This window comes from Metopolophium dirhodum, chromosome 6, assembly GCF_019925205.1.
Source record: "Metopolophium dirhodum isolate CAU chromosome 6, ASM1992520v1, whole genome shotgun sequence".
Lineage (NCBI taxonomy): Eukaryota > Metazoa > Arthropoda > Insecta > Hemiptera > Aphididae > Metopolophium > Metopolophium dirhodum.
In genome coordinates, this window is record NC_083565.1 from 27797559 (window position 1) to 27824453 (window position 26895).

The following is a 26895-nucleotide window of genomic DNA, read 5'->3' on the forward strand; positions in this document are numbered from 1 at the left end:
TGTTCAATTCGTTATTTAATATTCGGTGTATAGTGTTTAAAATTTATCTTAACTTTTCTGTTGCCTGGAATAAAAATTTTGATATGCAGCTGTATATTATCAGGTAGGCAATCTACCTGCGGTAGATCGCGGACTCCGTGCTGTTTGTATGTAACTGTATGATATAACTCTAAAGTATCAAAGTTATACCAAGTTTGTCGTTTTTACTTAGTTCCATCTACGGTTGATTAATATAAACAATTAATACAAAATCCTATCCTAAGCTAACCACACTAAAATCTGATTAATAAAAAAAACGAATTTAACTCTTTTTAAATTAGCCCATCTTCTTTCCAGAGGTCTAATCTACACACAAACATTAGTTTATATATTATATAGAGTGATATGGATACTATAGAATATATATAATATATACTGACAAAAAATAATAATAAAAATCAACAAACATGCCCGATTAACAAATAGCAACCAATATAGTATATACATATAATACACTATTATTATTTTAATCTGAAATAATAAATTAAACTTTTATTTTATAATTTAGTTTATTTTTTTCTGGACAGACGTAACCACTGTTGTATTTTTGACATCCAGATTTAAGCCGAGAAAATTGTGTAGTAAAATCGCTGATCTAAATAATATTATATTATTATTCCGATGATTGAATGTACATTAATAATAATTTAGCAAACGTGATTTATATATGAAGTGGAAAAGAGGATAAAATTTCAAGTATTAATAATTAAAGTTTGTAAATTTGATGTTTAAATAATGAAATATTGGGGTAAATGGGTAGTCGAATTATAATATAATTACAATAATATAGGTATATAATATACATATATTATATAAGCAAAACGTACTACAAGGTCAGACGCCATTTTCTCTATAGTGGTATCATATTGTGGCAGCGATATTCCTTCAAATATCATGAAACGTGAAAGTTTTTAATTCGTGATGGACAGACGAGCGAAATAATCAGTTTCTTTACATAAATATAACAATTATAATACAAATACTATGAATAATATTAATATTGTTGGGTAAACGATGCTTTTCGAAGACAATTCGATGGATTGAACTTTTAGTCCGAATCTACCGAAAATATTGAAGGCGTCAAACGTAGGCAACCAAATTTGCAGTCACGATTAACGCTTTCGACAACGACCTTATGACAGGCTAGTAGGCGCTACTTCCAATATAAAGGCAATTAAACACACAGCCTCACGACGTGTTGGTGGGTATCAGCCATACGTTCATTCAGAGCATTTCCGCAGTTGAGTGTATGGACCGAAGCCACATATTATTATCAAATTTGTACATAATAATATTATACTTTATAAGTTTCAAGTACCTACCTACGATTAATTTTTTTTAAATATAACACAAAACTAAAATCGTTCTTCTTTGTTTAATTATTTAATTTTGTTCAAATTTGAACATAAAGTAACTGATAAGAAAAAAACTGGTTTTTATATTTTTTTAAATATTTTTTGGCAACAAAATAACCTAATAACGTGGAATTTTGTTTTAAGTTTTCATTCCTGAAATATAAAAGTTGAACATTGTATACATGTTTAACTACAAAATCATTTTCAATTTTCAATTTAATTTAATTTTGTTAAAATTTGAACTTTAAAGACTTGTAAAAAAAATCTTGCCTGTGTTTATTTACAATAATATATACTAATATACTCAATGATATTACTTCGGATATTATTGAAATTAATTTTGACCGACATTCCAATTTACACACTAAATGTGATGTTAGTACACAAGTTAATTTAAATATTTTTGGTAATTATAACTTTAGTTTGAATGCGTAAAAAATAATAACAATGTAAACACACAATATTCAGTTTCTACTAGCTTTGATAGTAATTTTTCTAAACCATATTGATAAAACTTGATAAAATGTGAGGGCCAGATTCAAATGAATTGTCAAGTTTATTAGGTACGTGAATAATTTAAATTGATTATTAGGAAAATTGTTAAAATAATGACGTGTAAACCATGGAATCCTGTTGCTATATAAAATGATGATCCAAAAATTGAGTCTGAAAATGTGAATGTTGCTTGTTTATATTCTAATATTTAAAGTATTAAAAAATAGATACTTAAAACAATTGTTATATTTATAAAAATAATTGTTTTTTTTTTTTTAATTATTTAATAAGTAAAGATGAGTTAATGTTACAGTGAATCTTGATGTTAATAAAATAATTATATTTAATAGTGGGATTAATAATGGATTGAAAAAATTAATGTTTTTAGGAGGTCAATTTAATCCTAATTCAATTGATGGTGCTAAAGAATTATGTAAGAAATTTCAGAAAAATGAAATAAATAGAAATATTTCAGAAATAATAAATAAGATTATTCTAAATTTAATTAGATTTATAATATAAAAATTATGATTACCTTGAAATGTTCTTTCTCGAATTACATCTCGTCATCATAAAAGTGAAATAGTAATAATTAAAATTAAATTTATTAATGATATTAAATTAAATTTAAATTTATAATTATAATATTTGAAATTATTAGATTAAAAGTATTTAAAGCTATTAAAATTGGTCATGGACTTAAATTTAAAATAAAATAAGGTTGAATAATTTTTATCATTATTCTTTAGAATATAAAGATGAAAGAATTGAGAATACATATCTTTGAATTAAGGCTACACATAATTCAAAAATTATTATAAATATTTGAATTAAAATAATAATGATTATTATTGAATTAAAATTTAATAATGTTATAAGTAAATGTCCTGCAATTAAATTTGCAGTTAGACGAATAGATAAAGAAAAGGGTCGAATAATAATTCTTATTGTTTCAATGATTGTTATTAATGGGGCTAAATAAATTGGTGTATTAAGTGGAATTAAATGTGCAATTATATGTTTGTATTTTTACATGTTGAAAAAATAATATAAAATAATCAGTATGGTAAAGCTAAGGCAATTGAAAAAATTATATGACTTGATGATGAAAAATATAAGAAAATAATCTAAAAAAGTTATTAAGTAAAATAAATATAAATAATGCAATAAATATAAATGCAGGTGATTTAGTTTTTTTTATTTTATATAATATTAATATTTCATTATTTAATATAATAAATATTTTAAATATAAATCAATTTATTCGATTTGGTATAATTCATAAATAATTTGGTATTATTAAAATAATTAATAAAGTTCTAATTCAATTTAATTCTAAATTAAAAATTTTTGTTAAAGGGTCAAAAATATTAAATAAATTTATTATAATTTTTTATGTTATTTTTAAATGAAATTTTTATTTTTATGTTTTTAATAAAATTAAAGTATAGTAAATTTATAATTAAATAAAATATAGAAAAAAAATATATAAATAGAATTAATCAATTTATTGGTGCTATTTGAGGGATTAAGTGATATAAATAAATAATTTTAATTTGACAAATTAATGTTATAATTTTAACTAATCTCTTTCATTAGAAGTAATTGCTAATTTACTATATTTTGATTTAAGAGATCATTACTTTGCTTTTCAGTCATCTAATGAGTTAAAAGTTTTTAATTCAATAGATAAATTAATTTAAATTAATTGATTCAATCTGAATTGGTATAAATCTATGATGAATTCCACAAATTTCTGAACATTGTCCAAAGTATATTCCAGGACGATTTATAAAAAGATTAATTTGATTTGGATTGCATCAATTTTAATTGCTAAACTTGGAATAGTTCAAGAGTGAATAACATCATCTGAAGAGATTAATAGTCGAATATTAAATTTAAATGGAATAATAGTTTTATTATCTACTTCAATTAAACGGAAATTTTCTTTATTTAAATCATTAATTATATATGATTCAAATTCAATATTTGAAAAATCTGAGTATTCTTAAGATCAAAATCATTGATGACCAAAAATTTTAATTGTTAAAATAGGATATTTAATTTCATCTATTAAATATAATAAGTGTAAAGAAGGTATAGCAATAAAAATTAAAATAATAGGTGGAGTTGTTGTTCAAATAAATTCAATTATTTGATTTTCTGAAATTTTAATATTAATAAATTTATTATTTATAATAAATAATATTATGTAAGTAATTGTTGATATAATTATAATAATAATAAAAATTGTATGGTCATGAAAAAAGATTAATTGTTCTATTAATGGCGAATTTCTGTTTTGAAATCTTAGTTTTAATCAAGTTATAATTTCTAAAAAAAGATTATTCTTTATAAATGCATTATAAGTTCATTGCATATAATTTCTGCCATATTATAAATTAATAATTAAAGATAATTCTGAATATGAATGTTCTAATGGAGGTAAATTATGAATTCATTCAATAGAGTTTCTTAAATTTAATTTAAAAATTGTTGTTTTTTTTAAAAAAATTCTATTTCAAATTGAATAAATTAAAATGATAATTCTAAATGTTGAAATTATATTTCATAATAAAAAATTATTAGGATAATCTGTATAACGTCGAGGTATCCCATTTAAACCTAAAAAATGTTGAGGAAAAAAAGTTAAATTTACTCCAATAAATATTAAAATAAATTGAATTTTTAAAATAAGGTTATTTATAGAAAATCCTGTAAAGATAGGGAATCAATGAATTAATCTAGCAATAATTGCAAATACAATTCCTATAGATAATACATAATGAAAATGAGCTATTACATAATAAGTACCATGAAGAATAATATCAATAGATGAATTAGCAAGATTAACTCCTGTTAAACCATCAATTGTAAATAGAAAGATAAAACCTAATGATCAAATTGTTGAAGGTGAAAAGTTAATTTTAGATCCATAAATAGTAGCTAATCATCTAAAAATTTTAATTCCTGTAGGAATAGCAATAATTATAGTTGCTGATGTAAAATATGCTCGTGTATCAACGTCTATACCGATTGTAAATATATGATGAGCTCATACAATAAATCCTAATAACCCAATAGTTAATATTGCATAAATTATTCTGATATTACCGAATGTTTCATTTTTATTTCTTTCTTGACTAATAATATGTGAAATTAATCCAAATCCAGGTAAAATTAAAATATAAACTTCAGGATGTCCAAAGAATCAAAATAAATGTTGATATAACATAGGAGATCCTCCTCCTGCTGGATCAAAGAATGATGTATTTAAATTTCGATCAGTTAATAATATTGTAATAGCACCAGCTAAGACTGGTAAAGATAAAATTAATAAAATAGCTGTAATTAAAATTGATCAAGGAAAAAGAGGAATTTGATTTAATTTTATATTATTTGGTATTATATTAAGAATTGTACAAATATAGTTAATTGCTCCTAAAATTGAGGAAATTCCTGCTAAATGTAAGGAAAAAATAGTTAAATCAACTGAAATATTATTATGTGCAATGTTATTTGACAAGGGTGGATAAATAGTTCATCCTGTTCCTGTTCCATTATTAATTAAGAAACTACAGATTATTATTATTAATGATGGAGGTAATAATCAAAATCTAATATTATTTAAACGTGGGAATGATATATCAGGGCATCCTATCATTATAGGGATTAATCAATTTCCAAATCCACCAATAACAATTGGTATTGTTATAAAAAAAATTATAATAAAAGCATGAATTGTTACAATTACATTGTATAATTGATTATTATTAATAATATAATTAATTTGTCTTAGTTCTAGACGAATTGAAATTCTAAGAGATGATCCAATTATACCTGATCAAATACCAAATAAAAAGTATAAAGTTCTAATATCTTTATGATTAGTTGAAAAAATTCATTTTATAGATAAAATGGCTGATAATAGGTTGTAAATTGTAAATTTATATATAGATTAAATAATCTTTTTATCATTAAATCTTATATTCAAATTAAACGATATTCAATTGCAAATTTAAAGGTATTAATTATTTAATTAAGGTTTAAAATATAAAATTTTTATTTTTGAAGATTAATAGTTTATTTAATTAACTTAAAACCTTAATAAATAAATAAATAACTAAAGAATAATCTAAAAAAATGTATTAATATAATGAAATCATAATTGTTTTTTTTAAATATTAGGTATCATTTATTAAAAATATTAAAATTAAATAATATAAAATAAGTTATTTTAATATAAAAAGTAAGTTTAAATAGTTAGTATAATTAATATTATTATAATAATATATATATTATTATAATAATATATATATTATTATAGATTAAAGTTTTAATTAGTATTCATTTTATTAAAAATCCTATTATAGGGGGTAAACCTAAAATTGAAAAAATTAATATTAATATATTTAATTTGAAAAAAAAATTTAAATTAAAGAGTTTTATTTGATTAATATAATTAATATTATAATTATTAAGTATTTTAATAATTAAAAAATTTAATAGAGAATAAATTAAAAAGTAATTAATTCATAAATTTTAATATTTAAGATTACAAATAGTATTCAAGTAGTATTATTAATTGATGATATAGCTAAAATTTTACGTATTGAATTTTGATTTAAACTAAAAATTGAATTTATTGAGATTAATACAATTAAAAAAATTATATTTTTATTAATATTTAAATAAGAAATTATAATTAAAGGTGTAATTTTTTGTCAAGTTATTATTAATAAGCATGATATTCAATTCAATCCTTCTATTATTGAAGGTAATCATAAATGGAAAAGTATTAATCTTAATTTTATTATTAGTGATATTATAATTAAGATATTATTATTATTTATAAATAATACATTTTTATTAATTAAAAAAATTAATAATAAAATTGAAGCAAAAGCTTGAATTAAGAAATATTTTATTGTAGCTTCAATTGAATAAATTGATGACTTAAAGTTTCAAATTGGAATAATTGAAAATAGTTATAATTCTAATCCTATTCATATTGATAATCAATTTGATGCTGAAATTGATATTAGAGTTCTAAATATTAATAATGTAAAAAATATAATTGTTGTTAAATTTAAATTTATCAGAAAAAGAATTTTATTCTATATTTGAAGTATGAATCCAAAAGCTTATTTTAGCTTAATTTTCTTTATGATATATACTTAGGTGTTAATGCATATAAATTTTTGAAATTTATGGATTAGATAAAAGTATAATAAAAGTATATATAATACATGATTTACTCTATCAAAGTAACCCTTTTTCAGGCATTTTATTTTAAAAAATATTGTTTAGTAAAAAAATGTTTCTTGGATTAGATAGAGATTGGGAATAATCTCAATAAAATTTTAAAAAAAATATGTTTTAGCGAGGCATGACGTTTGAATTGTCTAAAAAGGGGGGCGTAGCCCTTCTTTAAAAAAAAAAGAAAGAAGAAAGAGTATATAGAGGATTTATTAATATATACATATATTTATTGTATATATACATATATATATATATATATATATATATAGGGGTTTTTTAGTTTGAAAATTTAATTATTTAAAAAATTAAAGTAGGAATAGTCGTATAAATTAACTAAAAAAAGTATACTTTTTTTTGCTATAAAATTTATTTTAATTTGTTAGAAATGTCCATTATTAAAAAAAATATGTTGAAAAATTACATTTTTGTTTTTTTTATTTAAAAAAGTTAAGTTAAATTATTAAAATTTGTATAATTTGATTTTTCAAAAATTGCAAAAATAAAAATTCTTTCTTCGATGTTTTATCATTATTTGTAAACTAAAAATTTTTGTGAGAAATTTTTGGGTATAACTACATAATTGTGTATGATTTTTGTCTTCAAATTTGGAAAATTTATTTTTATTTATTCGAGTTTTATTGTTTAATTTAAAATTTTAGCTGATTAAATGTATAAACCTGATTACACTAAATATTTTTTTTTTATTAAAATTTTAATTCAGGAATTAATCAGTACAAAAATATTTAAATGTATATAAATAGTCGTATAAATTAATTAAAAAAAGTAAAGTAATTCAGTGTTTATAATTTGTGCTTGGAGAGATTGATCAACTGAGTGCACATTAAGTTAGCAGTAAATAAATCTGCAATATCATAAAGCCAACAAAAATGACGTGAAAGAAACGAAAATCACAATATTGAATAATTGTACTTTACAATTTACATAATATGTATACATATTATGTGCTAACCTATATATTTCTAACTAAACGCTATTTATAAGACTGCTTAAGCGTATTTGGACCATCATGAAAATTTTTTTGTGGATAATACACTATATCACTTCGTAATAACAAGTCAATCATTTTTCAACTGTTTAACTCAGAATGAAATAAATTTTGAAATTATTAGGTACACTAAAAAGTATAAAATAACTGTAAATTATTATTAAACAAAAAATAAAGTATGAAATAAAACATTTTTTAATATCACCTTACATTTGTATACATTTAATTATTTTTACTCGTATAAATTGTGTTTAACGTTTCCATGTTTATAGATCGTTTTAATTTTTATTGATTTAAATTTGGAAATTTGAAATTATAAAAGTAATATCAATTAAAAATACGAGTGTTTTATGTATCATGTTATAACGGAACACAAGAAATATGCACTATAAGGTATACAAATACAGGACAAAGTTGAACTTTTTAAAAAATATTGGTTATACTTTGTAAGTCTTATAACTCATAACTATCAATTGAATTTTAAGGTTGTAGTCTTAGTCTAGGTTTAAGAATATGTATAGCTTAAGCTTATTTTGAAAATTTCAAAAATGTGTGATACTAAATTAATAAGTAATAACTAAAAGCAATTCTTAAGGTAGGTCTCATCCAACCTTTTTAAGTAATACTTTTTCTTTTCTTAAGCCAAAGTCTCGTTTATGAATATCATTTGAGTCATAAGTATATCTTAAGCGATACACAATACTTATTCTTTAGTATAACACGGCACTAAATTAAGGCCAAAAAAAAAGAATTTCATTTCGTTGATTAATAATGGTTTGAAGGAGTTAAAAATTATGAAATCATAGTTTTACCTGCACAGTGCACACACTATCAATTTAAAAAAATAACTTAAATAATCTTCATTGGTCAATAATTAATAATTGTACACGGAAAATAATAATATTATACAATTATATATTTGTATGCGATTAATTAGTAAATATTTGAAACATTAGTATTATTTTATTCCAACTGACAGCCGATATACTATAATAATATGGGTAATATCGTTTTGAATAAAAATCAACTAATAAAAATGTTCTAGCTAAAATTAATTGTCAATTCTTTGAATATATAATAATCCACTGTAAATCATAATTATTATTGTATCATTATATACTATACGTTATAAACCAGGGCTTGAAACCGGTTACCGGTTTTTAACGGAATCCGGTTACCATGACGAATTTTGGGTCAGATAACCGTTTCACGGTTTGTAAGTTAAAACTTTGAGAAGCGGTTAAAAATTATCAGTGATTTTTACATTTTTACATTTTATTTTTTTTTTGAAAATTGTGTTCTATATTTTGATTAATTATTTTATTTACAAGTTATTAATTTTAATGTAATAATGAGTACGATTAAAGGTATATGTTATACTGTAGCCGCAATAATAAGTAATAAGCACTAATCATAGATACTAAGTGCAATTCATTGGTCCATAGACATATTATAGAACATATTAGATGATTATTGTTTATTTTATTTTATTGTTATTGACGCCGTTAATTAACACTTTTCCATGAACTATTTTTTAATCGATGGTTATGGGTAATTTACAAATTTAATTTAAATTTATATTTATTCACAGCTTCAAATGATAAAATATAGCCATATAGGTATTTATTTTTAAATTTAACTTGTTCCTGAATCGTTTTATAAAGTGGATATTTGTTTTATGTAAATTAAAGTAAAACTAAAATTTTCCGAAAAAAACATAAATGCAAAAAATCATTTCCGAAGTGATTACCGGTAATCTTGAAGAACTAAAACCACTTCCAAACCGATAATCGGTAATCACATTTCTAGGGATCATTTTGGTAACCGATAATCAAGTATCACTAATTCTAAAAACCCCTAAAACCGGTAACAACTTACGAAAAATTTTTTCCAGTAACAAAATTTTTCATAAGCGGTTTCATGCCCTGTTATAAACTAATAACAAATTATTTATTTTAGGAAATATCGTTTTTGTAAATACATAACCATATTATATTGTGTGTAATAAATGATAAACTAAAATGTAATATTTTAGTGTCTCGCCATTTTCAATCTGTTCGCTTAAAGAGAAATGTTATAACAAACATATTTTATAATCATGGTTTCCTGTTAAGGGAATTGAATGAATACATGAGCCATGAGCGTATGTGTGTACAACTTTAATCACTGCTGGTTTTCACCATCGTCCAGGGGTTAAAATACTGTGTCCCCTGAATGACAAATGTATGTCCCAAGTTTTATAGAAATAACAAACATTGATCATTTAATATTTTAATTTACTAGTTACCTATTCTGTTAACTTAAGTTAATTACCTACCTACTTATTTTATTTCTATACTATGGACAAGTTTGTTATAAAAAAAAGAAGAAATTATAATGGGTCAATTCAAAGTAATTAGGTACCTGCTTTAGTTTAAAATAACTAAACATGCAGGTACATAGAATATTTAAATTATTCTATGCTGTGTCTATTGAAATATAATATTGTTTATATTGTAATACCTACTGAAAAGTTAACTAGTAAGAGCATCGTAATTTATAGAATATTGTCATAATATTATATAATTATATAGGTACTATAGCATATTATAAATATGTATTAATGTTTATTTTAAGTCTAAAATATATTAAAATACCGTCTAACGGCCGAACTGGGGACAGTTTTGAAATTCTATTGTAAATAACTTTAAGATTAATTAATCTAGACATAATTTCAATGGAACATTTTTTTTTAGTTAAGGTTTGATGTATTGATATCTGTTGCATTTGAATCATACAAATTATTCCTTCTATGGTTTTTTTTTTATTTTACTTTTTATTTAACTTTGAGCACTCTGTTAAATTTTTAAAAAGTATTAGGCAATTTTCTGAATTTAGCATATATACTTTGTACCTGGTGAGTAGTTTTACCTGTGTAAAACTAAAAGATAATATTTTTGGCCTCCATGTTAAACACACGCCCCAAGTTTCCGTTTGACGGTATTAAAAAATTAAAGTTATTAAACTGATTATTATAATCATAAATCGGATTTTAAAGAATTAGATAGTTATTTTTCCTTATAATAAATATAACTAAAAGGATCTACATACATAAGAATATACGGCTGCATCCAAATTGCGTGCCAAAAAAAAAAAGCAATGTTGGTTGACAACCGAATTGCGTGGGCGTATTTTTCGTGACAGATTCGAATAATTTGAATTATTGCAATTATTGCATGCGTACAAGTTTGAATAGACAACCGATTTTCACCGATCATTTGAGGTTATACTGTAGTAAATTTAATATAGTAATATTTAGTTAAGTATAGTAAATTTGATAGTAATATGGGTTTTCTCCGAGGAATGAGATTAAATTAGTAAATAGCGATTAGAAATGATCATAGTTTAATAAGTATGTAACAATATTATATACAATTTGTAATTTTCGACAATCAGTTAATAGTTAGCAATCAGACCGATCTAACAACAACAAAAAAAAAAGGAAATTAGTGTTATTGTTAGCAAATAAAACAAAACATTTAAGATTAATTTATAATTATGAATAATTACAATTAAAAAGAATGATTTTTTTGTTGTTTCTTTTCTTCCCTGAATTTGCATTTGCCATGAAAAATTTCATTGGTTTTAATACTTTTTGGTCGGTGCAATTCCGATGTTTTTGTACACTTCTTACAGTTTCTTCAATATTAAGTATATTTTGTTTTATTAATGTGTAGACAGTATCATAATTATAATATATAACATCTGGGTTCTATTTGTATGAAATATTAGAATGGTTCAAGTTAATGTAAAATTAATAAGCAACTTATTTTTTTTATCTTAAACATACAAAACAATTCTTTCTTATTCTTATTATGTACTTTTACCAATCCTCATTAGTATTTAAGAATTTGTTCATTGTTTTTGTAATTATAGAACAAATACAAGTTTTAACTTATATAAGTAGGTATATTATAAATATATTAAACAATTAAAAAGCAAATAATCATTTTATCTTTATAGGTAATGTAAATAAAATATAAACTAATTGTATAAATAAATAGTGCATTTTAAAAGATTTATACATTTTGAAATAAATAAATAGCTAAAAACCTATTAAAAATGTATTATATTATATAATTAAATATTTAAGTTTCATTATTGTTTAATTCACCTATTATTGTATAATATTAATTAAAAAAATTAAGTCTCAATTATATTTAAGGTATGGGCAGGGATATGATTTCATTAATAATAAACTGCAGTAAAATATATATGAGTATAGTTTGCATACTGTTCCATATTATCAGAAAATTTCAATATTACGCCCTCTCTTGGATAATTCTATTTATGTCACGCTTCATCATACTTAACATAGCAGCATGACACACATTATATTTATAAACACTATTTAGTATATTATAACTTATTATAATTATATAGTATACTAAAAAAAAAATTACCAAATATGATGGAACAGGAATGAAGAGTAGCAAACACCATTTTATGTTTCTGTCCTGCATAAGAAAATTGTGATACCAAATTATTATGAAACATCTTCGACATTATTTGGCGTGTCATATCTGAGACACTATCGCGTTCTAGTCTACTCAAGTAATGTACCTGGATAATAATAAAAAAAGAAATTATAATTTTTAAGTAAAATTATTATCATATGTATGTCAAAATTATTGAAGATTTATTATTAAACGCACCACTTTCTTCCGAAATTCAATGTCTCCTAATTTGTCTTCAAATATATTTAGCTCATCAATATTTGTCATTGGGAATTTATAAATACTATCATTGACTAGATGATTAACTTCTTTTGAAAAAGATTTGTTTTGATTTGTATGAATATCACTCAACATATTTTCAATCCTCTCAATTTTTATCATATCATTTTTCATATCATATTTAATGTTTGTAATGGAACGAGTCAAATTTATTTAAGTGTTTCTTAAACCTGAAAAATTATTAATAATTTTCAATCTTATATACATTTCACAAATCAGTTACCTATTATGGTTTTGAAAAAGATGCAAATTATTTATTTATTTTATTACCATCGATAGCTAAGACCTCATTAGTATAAAGACTACAAGACATGGGTGACGTGTTATTAAAATCAACTTGAGTAGTAACAACATCATCAATATTATGATCATTTAAGCGATAGTTTCTTGTAGGGGACTTAAGCAAATCTGTGTTTATGCTTTCTGAAAGTGATAAGTAAAGTACAAAGTTAATTCAAGGAAACTTATTTGATTTATACAAACAGAGATTCAAAATAAATAAATTGAAATTTTAATAATATAACTAATGTATAATTTTAATTTTATGTTAATTTAATTATATAAATTCGATTTTACCAAAATGTTTTGGAGACTGACTGACACGACCTTTACTATTACGGTTCCCAATTGTTTTCTGGGACTTTGAATCAAAATGTAGTTTTCTTTTTGAAGATTTAGTGGACTTTGAATTATTATTATCAATTATTACTTTCCATTTTCCTGATGATGCAGGTGAGTTTATTTTAATAATATTTGAGCTTGGTCCTATAATATAATGACAATAATAATAATGGCAAAAATATAAATAGCTTAATTCATATATAGTTTGCAAACACAACAGTTTGTATAGTTATGTGTATTCATTGTAATGTAATACTTTAATTACCATCAAGAGATAACTTTCTAGAAGGGGATCGATAACTATTGTTTTTTGACATGATGTTTTGTTGCTTTTCACTCATTTTTACTTCAAAATATTTTACATGAGACTTTTTACCTAAAAAAATTTAAATTATAATATATTATTAAAAATAATAATTGTAATTCATTTATATCTTACATGAATTCATATTTGGAGGAGCAAATGTATAATCCGTATCCACATTAATTAACTTTATTATATTCACTCAATTCTCACAATTGACTTTAAACCATTAAAATAAGTAAGAAATAAGAAATTATCTTGAAATTTTCAATAACTACAGGTTAGCGCATACAAAGTACAAACTGGTATCACATGAATTTCTTTTAAAATTAATATCATTAAATTACATTTTTAGTTTAGATTATTGTTGAAAATATTACATTTAATACTTAACATTTAGAATATAATGTACCTATTATTATATAATATTTTCTAAATGTAATGCATATATTGATATATAATATAACTACAATTATTAATTGGTTCAGGGGTGATATAGGGTTATATAATATTTACTGTGTATACCAATTAAATACCTATAACTGGCATAACTTATCCACTAAAAAACTATGAATTCACCTTTTGGAGAGCAGTGAAAAATGTTTAGGGTGGTTGGTGTAAAAATATTAAATGTGAGTCAAGAAAAAAAAAGTTCAAGCCGCCATTGGAAATATGTGATATTGGCGAGCCACGAAGTATACTTTTGAGTTTTGAGTATTATTTACTTCAATATTTACATCAAAAACTGTAATTGGTAAATATGTAATATGTAGGTAATATGTATACTCGATAAATAGTCAAAAATAATGCTTCGTATTTCAACTTACGTATTTTCTGGTAGGAAATTGAATATAGTTTCTATAAGCTATCCATCGCCAATAGGCTGTAATAATCAAAGACCGTGCGCTATAATAATTATTGGCTATTGTATAGACGATGGTTTTCGTTTTTTTTTTGGCAACCACCGATCAGACTCTCTCGGCTCTCCGACAACAACAATTAATACTATAAAATATAATATAGTGATACTATTATCATCTCGTCCGTGTTATCACCGTCGTTTTTATTATTGATTTTCACAACGCCGTTCCCCGTTCGCTGTCGGCGTCTCGGCGACGATACTACGTAGGATACTCCGATAATATTATGAATAATAATTAATAATAATATTATAATTATTATAATAAACTGCTACTATATCATGGTAGGTACCGACCTAAATATAGGTTACAACTGAGAGGTGCTCACGGCGATGCTTGGTGTTGTACCACGATCGTTTACTTGCCAGGCTGATCGGATCCTATCTCTACTGCTGATGCTCGTGGTTTTCGTTGACTTTTACGTGACTCACCGCAGTCAAAACTTCATCAAGTCGTTTAACAAGAGATCCAACCGCATCGCAGATTAAACTCCACACCGCCGTGGATGCGACGCCGACGAAGTCTTCCGTGGTACCCGCTGGTTGATATACTTGCAAAAATATGGTTTCGTTACGGGGAGAGTTACAGTGTACTGTTTGCTATCGCCATCACAACCCCATGTTAGTCCGCAATGTTGTTTATTAAATTATTTTGCAGGACGATGCTAAAGTGATCCGCAAGTCGACTATGAACATGAGGGTTTTCACTACGAGGTGTTGCTACAATCGAGTGCTGAAGTTAGACCCCAATGTTGAGAAAAAAGTTGCTGATGAAGAATTTGTCTTACGCTCCATGGATACAACTAGTGAGAACTGTCACTTAAGTACCTATTTGTGGAATGGACTTAACGCGTTTTCTTTTTAGCAGATGAAAATAATGTGAAAAACAAAAAGAAAGCAAAGACGAATATGATAACAAAGAAGACCTTTTCTTGAGAGTTCAGAGAATAATGGGACCTCTTATATGCTTTCCAGCACGTTCACAACTAGTATGATAATGTCCAACTCTTTAAATGTTTTGATTGTTCTATTATTATTTTAATTGTGTTCTAGATATACATAGACCACACATTTTTCAGCTCTTGTATACATATTTATGTGGGTTGTATCTTATAATCTCTATCTACATATGTTAGAACAGTGTGCAGCTGTTTGTCATGGTTGGTACTTGTGTGCCAGAGATCTCGAGTTATGGCATCCAGCATGCTTCAAGTAAGTTAACTTATTAAACATTTTAATTATTTTTTTTAAAAAACAGTAGATACTTGTTTATTATTGCCCTGCCACTGGAGTGACTGTCCGTTGTACTATGATATTTTTTATAATATAATACCGTTTTCAAAAAATTTCAAATAATAATATGTTCATTACAATTAATAGTAATAAATGCATTGGTAATAATAAGACAGTCTTATAAAAATCATTAAATATCAAACATTTTATTAATTTTAAGAATATATTTTTGTTGTAAAAATCGAATGCCAATATTAAATATTGCAGGAAATAAATCAACAAAATTAATTTTTAACAATATTTTATAATTAGCTAATAACTTTTGCAAGTTAGGTTAAATACTCACTTTAAATTATACATATCTACAATATAACGACAAGTGGCCTACATACTTACATGATTATAATATTATTAAAAATATTATAAGTGGTATTTACCCCTTTTCTATAAATTGATCACATACTTGATCAAACTAAAAGTAAGATATTATAGAAATTTAGAGAAATATCGATCATGAGTATTGAAATTTTAGATATATTAGGTAAAGACTGTTTGTCAATTACTGGTCAGTTAAGACTAAAAAGGCGATAATAAACAAATACCTAAAAAACTGTTAAAATATTAATTCTATTATACTTTATTTTCTTTATATTACTGTATTAAAATTCAATTTGTGAGTCACACTAAATTAGTGAAGTAAGAAGATTAATAATATTACATTTCCGAATTCAAAACTAACTTATCTAATTGTATATGAAATTGAGCAAAGATATTTTAACGATTTCTACAGTTTTTATCATTTAATTTAATTACCTTAATTTGTTTAAACAAATACAATTCAAATTTTTATTTTTATTTTGACTATCTATTAAGTAGAATTTACAATCAGAGTTTATCTTGTTAAAAATGGTTTATACGCATACGAAAGTGGTACCAGCATTGAATTTCTCTTTAACAATCATTTACAGCTAACGCATAGATCCCGGACGACTAAGACAAAAAATTGCCTGAATGTTGCTTCTTAAATAATTGCTGTAGCGACTAGCAAGGCCCCTAAAACTTCTGATACTATTTATAATTTTTTTTTCTTTATCTACAGGTTTTAGAAACTTCAAAATATAAATCCAAACAGAACTGGAAATTGTAATGTGTAAATTATCAAATTGTTTATCAAAGCCGAGTCAACAAAGTAAAGGTTAAAATACGATTTAACTAATAATCGTTTTCCACCATTTATATTTTCACGCGTATAATGCTACTCACATGGATATGAACGTGTACTATAAGTATAAAATAATAATCTCAACCATACGTTCAAGATTGTTTAAAATATTTATGTTTACTATCGTTTAATATATTATGTATTATTATTTACTGTATATTATGTACTGTGTTTAAATTATAATTTAAGAATGTAAATTAAATTGAAATTCTGTACTAATCGGTGGCCTGTGATTTCACAAAACTGTGTGTAATTAATATTTTATTTTATAAAAATGTAAGTACTTAGCGTGTCTTAATTATAGTACAGCATTACCTAAACAACGTCTTCTAATATACGGAAACAGTTTTTCTGGTTGATTATAGTTAATTATTAGCCACAATTTTTTCCCACTTTCAATATATTATGTGTTTTCGTGGCGGTAATGGAAGCAAACAGTTTGCTGGTTGTTTATTGATCTAACATAATATGAAGTCAAAAATATTTTACTAATGATTTAAATATTTTAATGCAATTTGTTGCATTACCAAATATGCAACATTATATTTTGTAATATTTAAATACAATAAACAATTTTCTAACACTTTGAATTTTGATAATACACAGTTGGCAATTTATCCTAATACATTCCAATTAATATATAACTAATAAACATATTTAATTTAAATCTGTTTATTCATAAATCATAATACTCTGTAAACATTATGCATATTATGATATATTTTAATGATACTAAAAAAACTAAATACATTTTATATAAACATACTGCAATGTTATAAAAATTTCAAACACTCATAAAATTTAATTTTACACTCCGTCAGACTTTTTTTTTTGTTATAGGTATTACGAAGCATCTTAAGAAATCATAGATTTAAAAAGAAAATTTTGCTAAAATATTAATAAAAATGTAAAGAAAACTGTGTCACTCATACATGAGTATTTTCTTAAATTTGGGTTTGCTCCTCTACCGACAAAGTCAACTAAATGTGGCCACGGTCAGCTGTAACATTGAAGCTAAAATATCAAGATTCTCAGTTATTTGTTCATTATGAACAATATTAATCAAACTTATAAAAATGTTTGTAAAATAAAATGTTTAGTTGAATTTAATAACTACCTATTAGATATAAAGAAACCACCTGAATATTATATATAATAAATAATTTATTCTACATGGTAAATTATAATATTTTTTTATACAATTATTACTAAATAAATAACTTAATATAGAAATAATTGATAGTTAAATAATTATTATGATGATGTTAAAATTACTAATGCTGGTTCGCTAATCTAATGAAGAATGAACATTTCAGATCATTCAAACGTACCTACTTATACATAATTTTTTTTTTAATTAATGTATTCTGATCATACAAGGACTCAAGCCTGGATTAAGGGGGGACAGGTGGGCCCGGGGCCTACAATGGATATTGAACAATGGTGGGCCTTTGGCGGATAGTATGTTTCCTATAATCTATGAATAATAGGTATCTATATTATTATTATTATAAATTATCTTAATCTGGGATTGTTAGGACTTTTGGATTATTTATTTTTATTACTAGTTACAATCACAGTATGCATATGTACATTTCAGAAATACAGCAGTGAGATATGTTCAGTGGCGTATTTTGGAAATCTATAAGGGGGGGGGGGATAAGGTACTGAATCACGAACATGGAAGTGGATAACTTCACCACCACGCAACCCTTTATTTCCAATGCTCTTCTACTATATTATGCTGTAGGTGACACTCAAATTGCCTTCCAAATTTAGGTGTAACTATAGATGACCTTTTTGAACTCAAATTGTCTCAGGGTTAACACTGGCATTTCTGGAGACATGCCACACAACATACACGGAAGACACATGTCTTGTAGGACACGGTAGACACGCACACTACACGCTTGTACTAGGTAATAACCTCATTATTAATACTGAATTACAAATATATATATTGAGTTTAGTTATTTATTTGTAAGGACCTAATTCATAAATATTGATTATGGGACCTTCAACATTTTATGTATACTATTATATTTTATACAACAAAATTTTTAACACTTAACTCTAATTACAGTCACCTATCTGTTGCTATATCTGATATTGTGTTTGAATTTAAATTATACTAAAATATGATTTGACTAAAAACATAAATATAATATACAATATTGTATACAAGTACTACATGAGTGGACATTTGGTGGTTTTTTTTTTTAAGGAACTAGCAAATACTACTCTTTTCTTAATAGATGATAATAATTAATAATAATAAATAATTTATTGACAAGTTAATACCTATAATAAATTGCAATGAGCTTTGAGTAGAATATATTAATTCATATTTATCGCAGCTGCATTTTACTACTATAATTAGCAACTGATTTTCGTTGCGATGCAGACGCACTGACATTACGATATTATACTATGGTTTTGAATACCAATGACGCGGGACCTTTAATATTACTGTTTAGAGTATACTTACAGAAGCTTAGTAATTTCTCACAAGAAACATAGCGGGTAAGCGGTTACATAATATATGTAAGTTCCTTCACGAAAAAATACAATCGTACGATCTACATTGTAGAATCCAGTCTATGTATTATGTATAATATGTCCACATATTATTATAGGTACGTAAATTGAATTAGATTTTGTACTTAATACATGGACTGGATTCAATTAAAAATTGGATTAGACACTTTACTTAACACATTTTTAAGCACAACTACGTGTAAATTGTCTGCACTCCTAAGTATGAATAAAGTGGGAAGCCAATTTGTATTCATAATAATTTTTATCGTGTGGGTATATTTTTTTCGTGAGGGAACTTACGTGGGCATACCCATTATGATCCTTATTTAATAATTGAAAAAAATTTTCATTTTTATTTGTCTAATTTTCTTAATCTGTGCATAACTAGGTACAACAAGTTTGATTTATCAAGATTGTCCCGTGCCGACTTGAATTCAAAATGAGACTAGGAACTAGTCCTATACTTATTCCTAAAATTTTCAAAATATTTTGACTCGTTTTGAGCTGTTTACAGACAATTTAAAATTTAAAATTTATTTATTTTTTCTATGAATACCAATAGTTTTATTTATTTGACCAAAAAATCGAGAAAATTGAATACAAGGGTCCTGATAGATTGTTACAATATCAGTGAAAAATATTAAAAATACATAGGCACAATTTTTTTTTATAAGCATTTTAAGTTCTTAAATTTAAAAGCTATCAAATTTAAAGTTTCATAATTATTTTGGAGTTAAAAATTTATAAATTGTTCACCTTTTATAGCTATGGTTATAAATTTAAAACAAGGTTCCACGTAAATAGGTTATATATTAATTACTTTATTCACAATAATATCATCAAATATACTTACTAATATAGTAATATCATAGGCTGACTGACCGTATTCGCTCAGAATCGTTTTTTCTTATACAATGACATTATAACATTTAATTCAAATTTAACACTGTCCATTACAGTAAGCCACTTGTAACTTACTGTACAGCAGAGAAACACCCACCTGCCCACCGTTTTTATATTTATTTAATGTTCAAATTATTTACAAGATATATTGACTGTAATTTGCAAAAATGTAATTTTGTAAAATTTTTATTAGGTACCCACTGAACAATAATTTGTCCTACCAATGTTACTGGGATGTTTTTTAGATACACGGAACGTCATAGATTGTGTTGCATACACGTATGAATAACATCTCTTAAACGGTTTTTACTCTGCAATGATATCCTTTAAGATATGTATTAATAACATTTCTTTTTACCTTCCTTTCAAAAGTTACACATCTCTATAACACCAATTGAGGTTGTCAAAATGTTTAAAAGTAAACTTGCCTCAATACATCCATGTAATGTTTCAAATTACTGTAATATGGACATTTTATTAAAAACATAAGAGGCATACAAACTCATTTAAAACATTAAACTTTTTATCATAAATACTATTAAAAAACAATTTTTTAGAAATGAATAACAATTTATAATGGAAAACATTTAACAATTATAAGTATTTTAGTACTAACATAATATAAATACAAATAAATAAACATTTTAATTCTTTAATGTATAATCAACTTGATTTTACAAAAAAGTAAAACAAAATATAAATAACATAATTTATTGCATGATTCAAAGAAGATATCATTCCTAAATTGTTTGACATCGAAAAAAAAAATTGTATTTAATTTTAGTTAAATTTGCACAAAACAATTCAGACATTTTAGTGGTGTCAATGGAGTACACACCAATTTTAAAGGACGATAATGGTACAATAGTAAATTCATTAGTGTCGCCTCTGAAAGATTCTTTATATTTTTGTACATGAGTTATTTTACATATGTAACGACCAATAAATTGTCAGTACATTGGGTTGTTCAATGAATATTTGTCGCCAATTTCCATCATACGGGACTAAACTGTTGACGTTTGCAGGCCTAAATCTAAATAAAAGAAATACTAATAATCAATTATTCAAATAAATAAAAAAAAAATTTATTTATTTATTGTATATTTTTGTCGAAAATTCATTCAATTCGATAAATTATAACAAATAAAAATAAATAGGTATGGCTGGTTACCTCTCAAATGTACAAAGTATAAAAAATAATGAACCATTATTAACAACATAAACTCTGAACGTAAATTCTTTTTAATAGATAGTCAAAATAAAAATAAAAATTTGAATTGTATCAAATGAAGGTTATTAAATTTAATGATAAAAAACTGTAGAATTCGTTAAATATCTTTGTACAATTTCAAATACAATTAGATAAGTTAGTTTTGAATTTTGAAATGTAATATTATTAATCTTCTTAACTCACTAATTTAGTTTGACTCACAAATTGAATTTTTATACAGTAAATATCAAGAAAATAAAGTATAATAAAATTAGTTTTTAACAGTTTTTTAGGTATTTATTTACTATTGCCTTTTTAGTCTTTACTGACCAATGCATACAATTTATCACACAACAGTAGATAGCTTTTTTTTATATACTTCTTGAACCTGAAAAACAAGTTAATCATTTTTATTAATTTTTTTAAAATATTTTACAACAGTTGCCCTATTAACTAAACTCTCTAATTCCCTTAAGTTATATATTTTGATTTTGGTACAACTTTAAGTATAAATTAACATATACCATTATATATCATTACGACAAAAATTAAATTAAAAAGTACAATATTTTATGTTTATGATACATATTTAACAATTTTAATTATGTAAAATAAATTATAGTACAAATAGAAAAATACTAAAAATATTGAGGGCCATATTTTAAAGTCGAAGCTTTAGAATAAGTATTGCTTAAGCCACTTTTGAAAATTTAAAAAATAAAATTTTGTGATAATAACTAAAAGCAATGCATAAGGTAGGTCGCGACCAACCTTAATTTAAGTAATACTTTTTCTTTGCTTAAGCCAAAGTCTCATTTATGAATCTCATTTGTGCCATAAGTTTAGCTTAAGCAATACTTATTCTTAAGCATCAACAAAGAATACAGCCCTAAATAACCCAATAAGTAATATTTGTTATAATTGAAGATTTGTAACTAGTTTATAATTTATATACCTCATTTATTTTGATCTATTCATACGAGTATTGGCATGTCTTAGCCAATTAGCCACCACAATTTCAAACTCTGAATCAGTTTAGGTATTATTTGAATTAGCTTTAATGATTCCTAAAAAACAAAACAAAGTTTAAATAAATAAATGTGTTTATCTTTATGTGTAGATATAGGTACTAAATAATAATTTTAATTTATAATTTAATTACTTCTTAATAGTTTGACAACTTCTGAAGTGCCTATGGAAATAGATATGTTTTTCGCACGACCAGTCCATGTAGTTATTACAGCAAATTCGTTAGTAAATAATTTCTGTAATACTATAGTAATATTGTTTTTGATCCACAACCACCAAAACTTTTGATAAATGATTCCTAAAATTAAATTTCCAACTGTTATACCTATTATATAATGAAGATTAAAAAGTTCTGTATTTTATTTAAATTATATTTAAGTACCAGCTTTGTAACAAAGTCCAACTCATGGACGCAATGGGTATTCAATAGATTAGATTGATTTTTTTAAGTCTTGTAAATAGTTTTCATATCGGAAACAGCTAAAATTGTCTAGTTTACCATGTTTAAGCACAAACATTGGTAATTTAACAAAGCTATAGACATTATATGTTATTAAATAAAAGCCATATAAGGTAGCAAAATCATTCACAAATTTTATAAGGAACCGAAATGCTAATTCATTGTGTTTATAACAGGTTTCTGCACAAATTAAAATTCTAATTTAAATGTCTAATATAAGAAATGAAAGTAGATCTTTTTTTTTAAATTACCTTTTAAAACAATTTGACCAGTGTATAATAAAAATGTACTTAGTTTTATAGTTGGTACTCTATTTCATCTAATGTCCTTGGTAGGCAACATAACTTTAATAATACATAGGGTTTTAAATTTTTTAATTCATTATTTATTTTATCTTTTTTTTTTTTTACCAACCTAAATTGTTTATTCCCTTTAACCCAAATTTCTATTAATCTTTTTACTACACCTAAGCAAACATTATGCATATTGTCTAATAAGACTATATCTGTAATGTTGATGGGTAAACAAACTAACGGGATATTACCTTTGTGTTAGCAACACCTCGTAGTGGAAACTTTCATGTTCATAGTCGACTTGCGGATCAACACTTTAGCATCGTCCTGCAAAATAATTTAATAAACAACATTGCGGACTAACATGGGGTCGTGATGGCTATAGTAAACACTACACCGCAACTCTCCCCGTAACGAAACAATATTTTTGCAAGTATTTAAACCTGCGGGTAACTCGGAAGACGTTGTCGGCGTCGCATCCACGGCGGTGTGGCGTTTAACCTGCGATGTGGTTGGATCTCTTGTTAAACGACTTGTGAAGTTTTGACTGCGGTGAGTCACGTAAAAGTCAACGAAAACCACGAGCATAAGCAGTTGAGATAGGATGATCAGCCTGGCAAGTAAGCGATCGTGGTACAACTCGTAAAGGATAAACATTGCCGGTCGCCTTCAGCACCACACAGTTAGTAGCAGTTTATTATTATAATTATAATATTATTATTAATTATTTTTACCTAGTATGATCGTAGTATCGTCGCCGAGATGCCGACAGCGAACGGTGAATGACGTAGAGAAAATCAATAATAAAAACGACGGTGATAACACGGACGAGATGATAATAGTATCACTATATTATATTTTATAATAATTGTTGTTGTCGGAAAGTCAACAGCGTTTGATTGGTGGTTGCCAACAAAAAAAAAGAAAACCATTGTAAGCCTATACAATAGCCAATAATTATTATAGCCCACGGTCTTTGATTATTACAGCCTATTGGCGATGGATAGCTTATAGAAACTAGATTCAATTTTCTACCAGAACATTCGTAGTTGAAGTACGAAGTATTATTTTCGACTCTTTATCGAGTATACATATTATATATTACATAACAGTGGCAGTTTTTGAAGTAAATATTCAAGTAAATAATACTCAAAAGTATACTTCGTGACTCGCCAATAGCACATATTTCGTTAATAATTTTTAACTTGTTGATGGTTTTATTTGAGAAAAAATTCTTTACCTACGAAGTTTGATAATATGAATTATGAATATTATCATTTACTATATTGTATAATATTATGTATAATATAATTTCGTGTTTATAATCACGAAGACTAGAGATAAGGAGGCAACATTTTTACAACATTGGATATTCATTTGATTTCTTATTTAGCGAATTTTGTTGTAATTTTATAATTTTAATTCAACTTACTGGCTACCGTATTAAGAATGAGTAATAACTAATAACAATATAAATATAAAATAAAATATCAACACTGACAAGCCGTCACCGCTCAGAATCGTTTTTCGTGTACAATGATATTATTATATCATTGAATTCAAATTGTATATCATCCATTATACTGTATCGGACTTGTAACATATTGTACATCAGAGCGACATCCACGTACACACCTTTTTTTAAAATTACAATCTTTAGTTTTAATATCATCTTTGAAAGCAGAATATTTACATTGAGTATTTCGATACATAAAAGTGGAATTTAGGAGTTTGGTCATGTTAGGTTAGTTGCCTAGTTACTAACCTAACATAATCTTATAAATTAAAAATGTAAGTTGTTACAGCTTAAGTTTGTAACCTAAGTTTCTAACTTAACCTATTCTAATCATGTTCTTAAAATTGCTGTACATTTATTAAGAAAGTGTGCATTTATGTTTTAAAATATCATTACATACCTATGCATTTAAAATAAGAATCCTAAAATATGATTAATAATAATAGTATTTTTTGATTCTGTAGAAACAATTTTGTGTTTATGATTCTTACTTCCTAGTTGAAAGTAGCATATTCAACTAATAGGATATACTCAAGTTTATTTAATAACACTAAATACATTATATTAAAAATGTTCATAAAATAAGATTTAAATTAAATTAATGTTTATTTTATTTTCTAGTATATTACAGTTACGTCCAGTACTCGGACTAAGTCCAAGAATCAAAAGATGTTTGTTAATCCTACCTTCAAACTGAATTAAGCCAAATAAATAATTAGAAGTAATCAGTTTCAGAGTTTCTAATGCAAACAGTATGAATTATTACTAACAGTAGCAATAAAATAAAATTTGGCCACGCCAATGTTTTTAAAATTACTGTGTATAACTGCAATTTACATATACCGTCACCACACCCATTTAAACAGAGTACCTAAGTATTAAACATTATTTAAATACATTTTCTGATACTGACATTAAACTGTAATGAATACATTGTTACGAATAACTAAAATATATGGAAAGATATATAGGATGTAAAATATGGGCATCCAAATAATCACAAAAAATCTCAACATATTATGCAAAATAAAAAAGGTGGGTAAGTGGATGTCGCTCTGCTGTTCAGTAGGTTACAAGAGGGTCACTGTAATGGATGGTGTTAAATTTGAATTCAATGATATAATATCATTATATTAGAAAAACGATTCTCAGCGAAAACGGTCAGTCAGCCTATGATATTACCATGTATATTTGATGATATTATTTTGAATAAAGTAATTTATATATAACCTATTTACGCACGGAGCCTTGTTTTAAATTTTCAATCCTTAGCTATAAAAGTTGAACATTTTATAAATTTTTTACAAAATAATTATTAAATTTTAAATTTGATATATTTTGTCAAAATTTAAACTTTAAATGCTTATAAAAAAAAATTGTGCCTATGTATTTTTAATATTTTTTAACTAATATTGTAATAATATATCAAGAGCCTTGTAAGCCTCAAAGTATTTTTATAACACTGTGTACAAGGATCTTAAAGTCCTATCGAAGTGAGTAAAATACCTACCTATTTAGGAATTATTTCTTATATCCATCTTATTAAATAATAAAGTTTAACTTAATTTTAATATTTGTTGTAATTTAAGTTAACCATTTGGTTAAAGGAGTTACTAGTAGTGAATTTGTTTGAGTATTTATATTCAATATACACCTGAAGAAATCTGTATGTAATAGTAATGAGTAATGACGTTCAAGGGACCAAAGGAAATAGG

The 26895-nt window shown here is 24.7% G+C and overlaps 1 protein-coding gene, 3 long non-coding RNA genes and 1 pseudogene across 8 annotated transcripts in view; 1 reads left to right on the plus strand and 4 right to left on the minus strand.

The window, feature by feature from the left end:
* The window catches only part of LOC132947053 (uncharacterized), a 29615-nt gene extending 16891 nt beyond the window's left edge, over positions 1-12724 (minus strand). Inside the window, exon 1 of the long non-coding RNA XR_009664816.1 lies at positions 12600-12724. This is a non-coding gene — a long non-coding RNA (uncharacterized LOC132947053). The remainder of the gene's footprint in view (positions 1-12599) is intronic.
* On the minus strand, positions 3416-10866 carry LOC132946569 (cytochrome c oxidase subunit 2-like; annotated as a pseudogene).
* Positions 12725-12937: 213 nt separating the features above from the next.
* LOC132947050 (uncharacterized) lies at positions 12938-14827 on the minus strand. Of its 2 annotated transcripts, XM_061017232.1 has the most exons (6): positions 14685-14827; positions 14437-14602; positions 13819-13929; positions 13509-13697; positions 13203-13355; positions 12938-13102 (listed from the first exon to the last, which is right to left on the minus strand). In XM_061017232.1, the coding sequence occupies exons 3-6, from the start codon at positions 13892-13894 to the stop codon at positions 13086-13088; spliced, it is 435 nt and encodes a 144-aa protein (XP_060873215.1). In that variant the 5' UTR covers positions 13895-13929; positions 14437-14602; positions 14685-14827; the 3' UTR covers positions 12938-13085. The 2 variants fall into 2 exon arrangements, with proteins under 2 accessions (XP_060873215.1, XP_060873214.1); XM_061017231.1 differs by lacking the exon at positions 14437-14602.
* A 126-nt stretch (positions 14828-14953) lies between these two features.
* LOC132946661 (uncharacterized) lies at positions 14954-17590 on the plus strand. 2 transcript variants are annotated; one of them, XR_009664743.1, is made up of 5 exons: positions 14954-15366; positions 15435-15582; positions 15642-15765; positions 15830-15988; positions 17109-17590. It is a non-coding gene; the product is annotated as an uncharacterized LOC132946661 (long non-coding RNA). The 2 variants fall into 2 exon arrangements; XR_009664742.1 differs by having other exon boundaries at positions 15645-15765.
* Positions 17591-21156: 3566 nt separating this feature from the next.
* LOC132946749 (uncharacterized) lies at positions 21157-26438 on the minus strand. Of its 3 annotated transcripts, none has more exons than XR_009664757.1 (6): positions 24399-26438; positions 24108-24331; positions 23916-23991; positions 23045-23209; positions 22838-22949; positions 21157-22270 (listed from the first exon to the last, which is right to left on the minus strand). It is a non-coding gene; the product is annotated as an uncharacterized LOC132946749 (long non-coding RNA). The 3 variants fall into 3 exon arrangements; XR_009664758.1 differs by having other exon boundaries at positions 21157-21705; positions 22213-22270; positions 24108-26438; XR_009664756.1 differs by having other exon boundaries at positions 24108-26438.
* Positions 26439-26895: the final 457 nt, after the last annotated feature.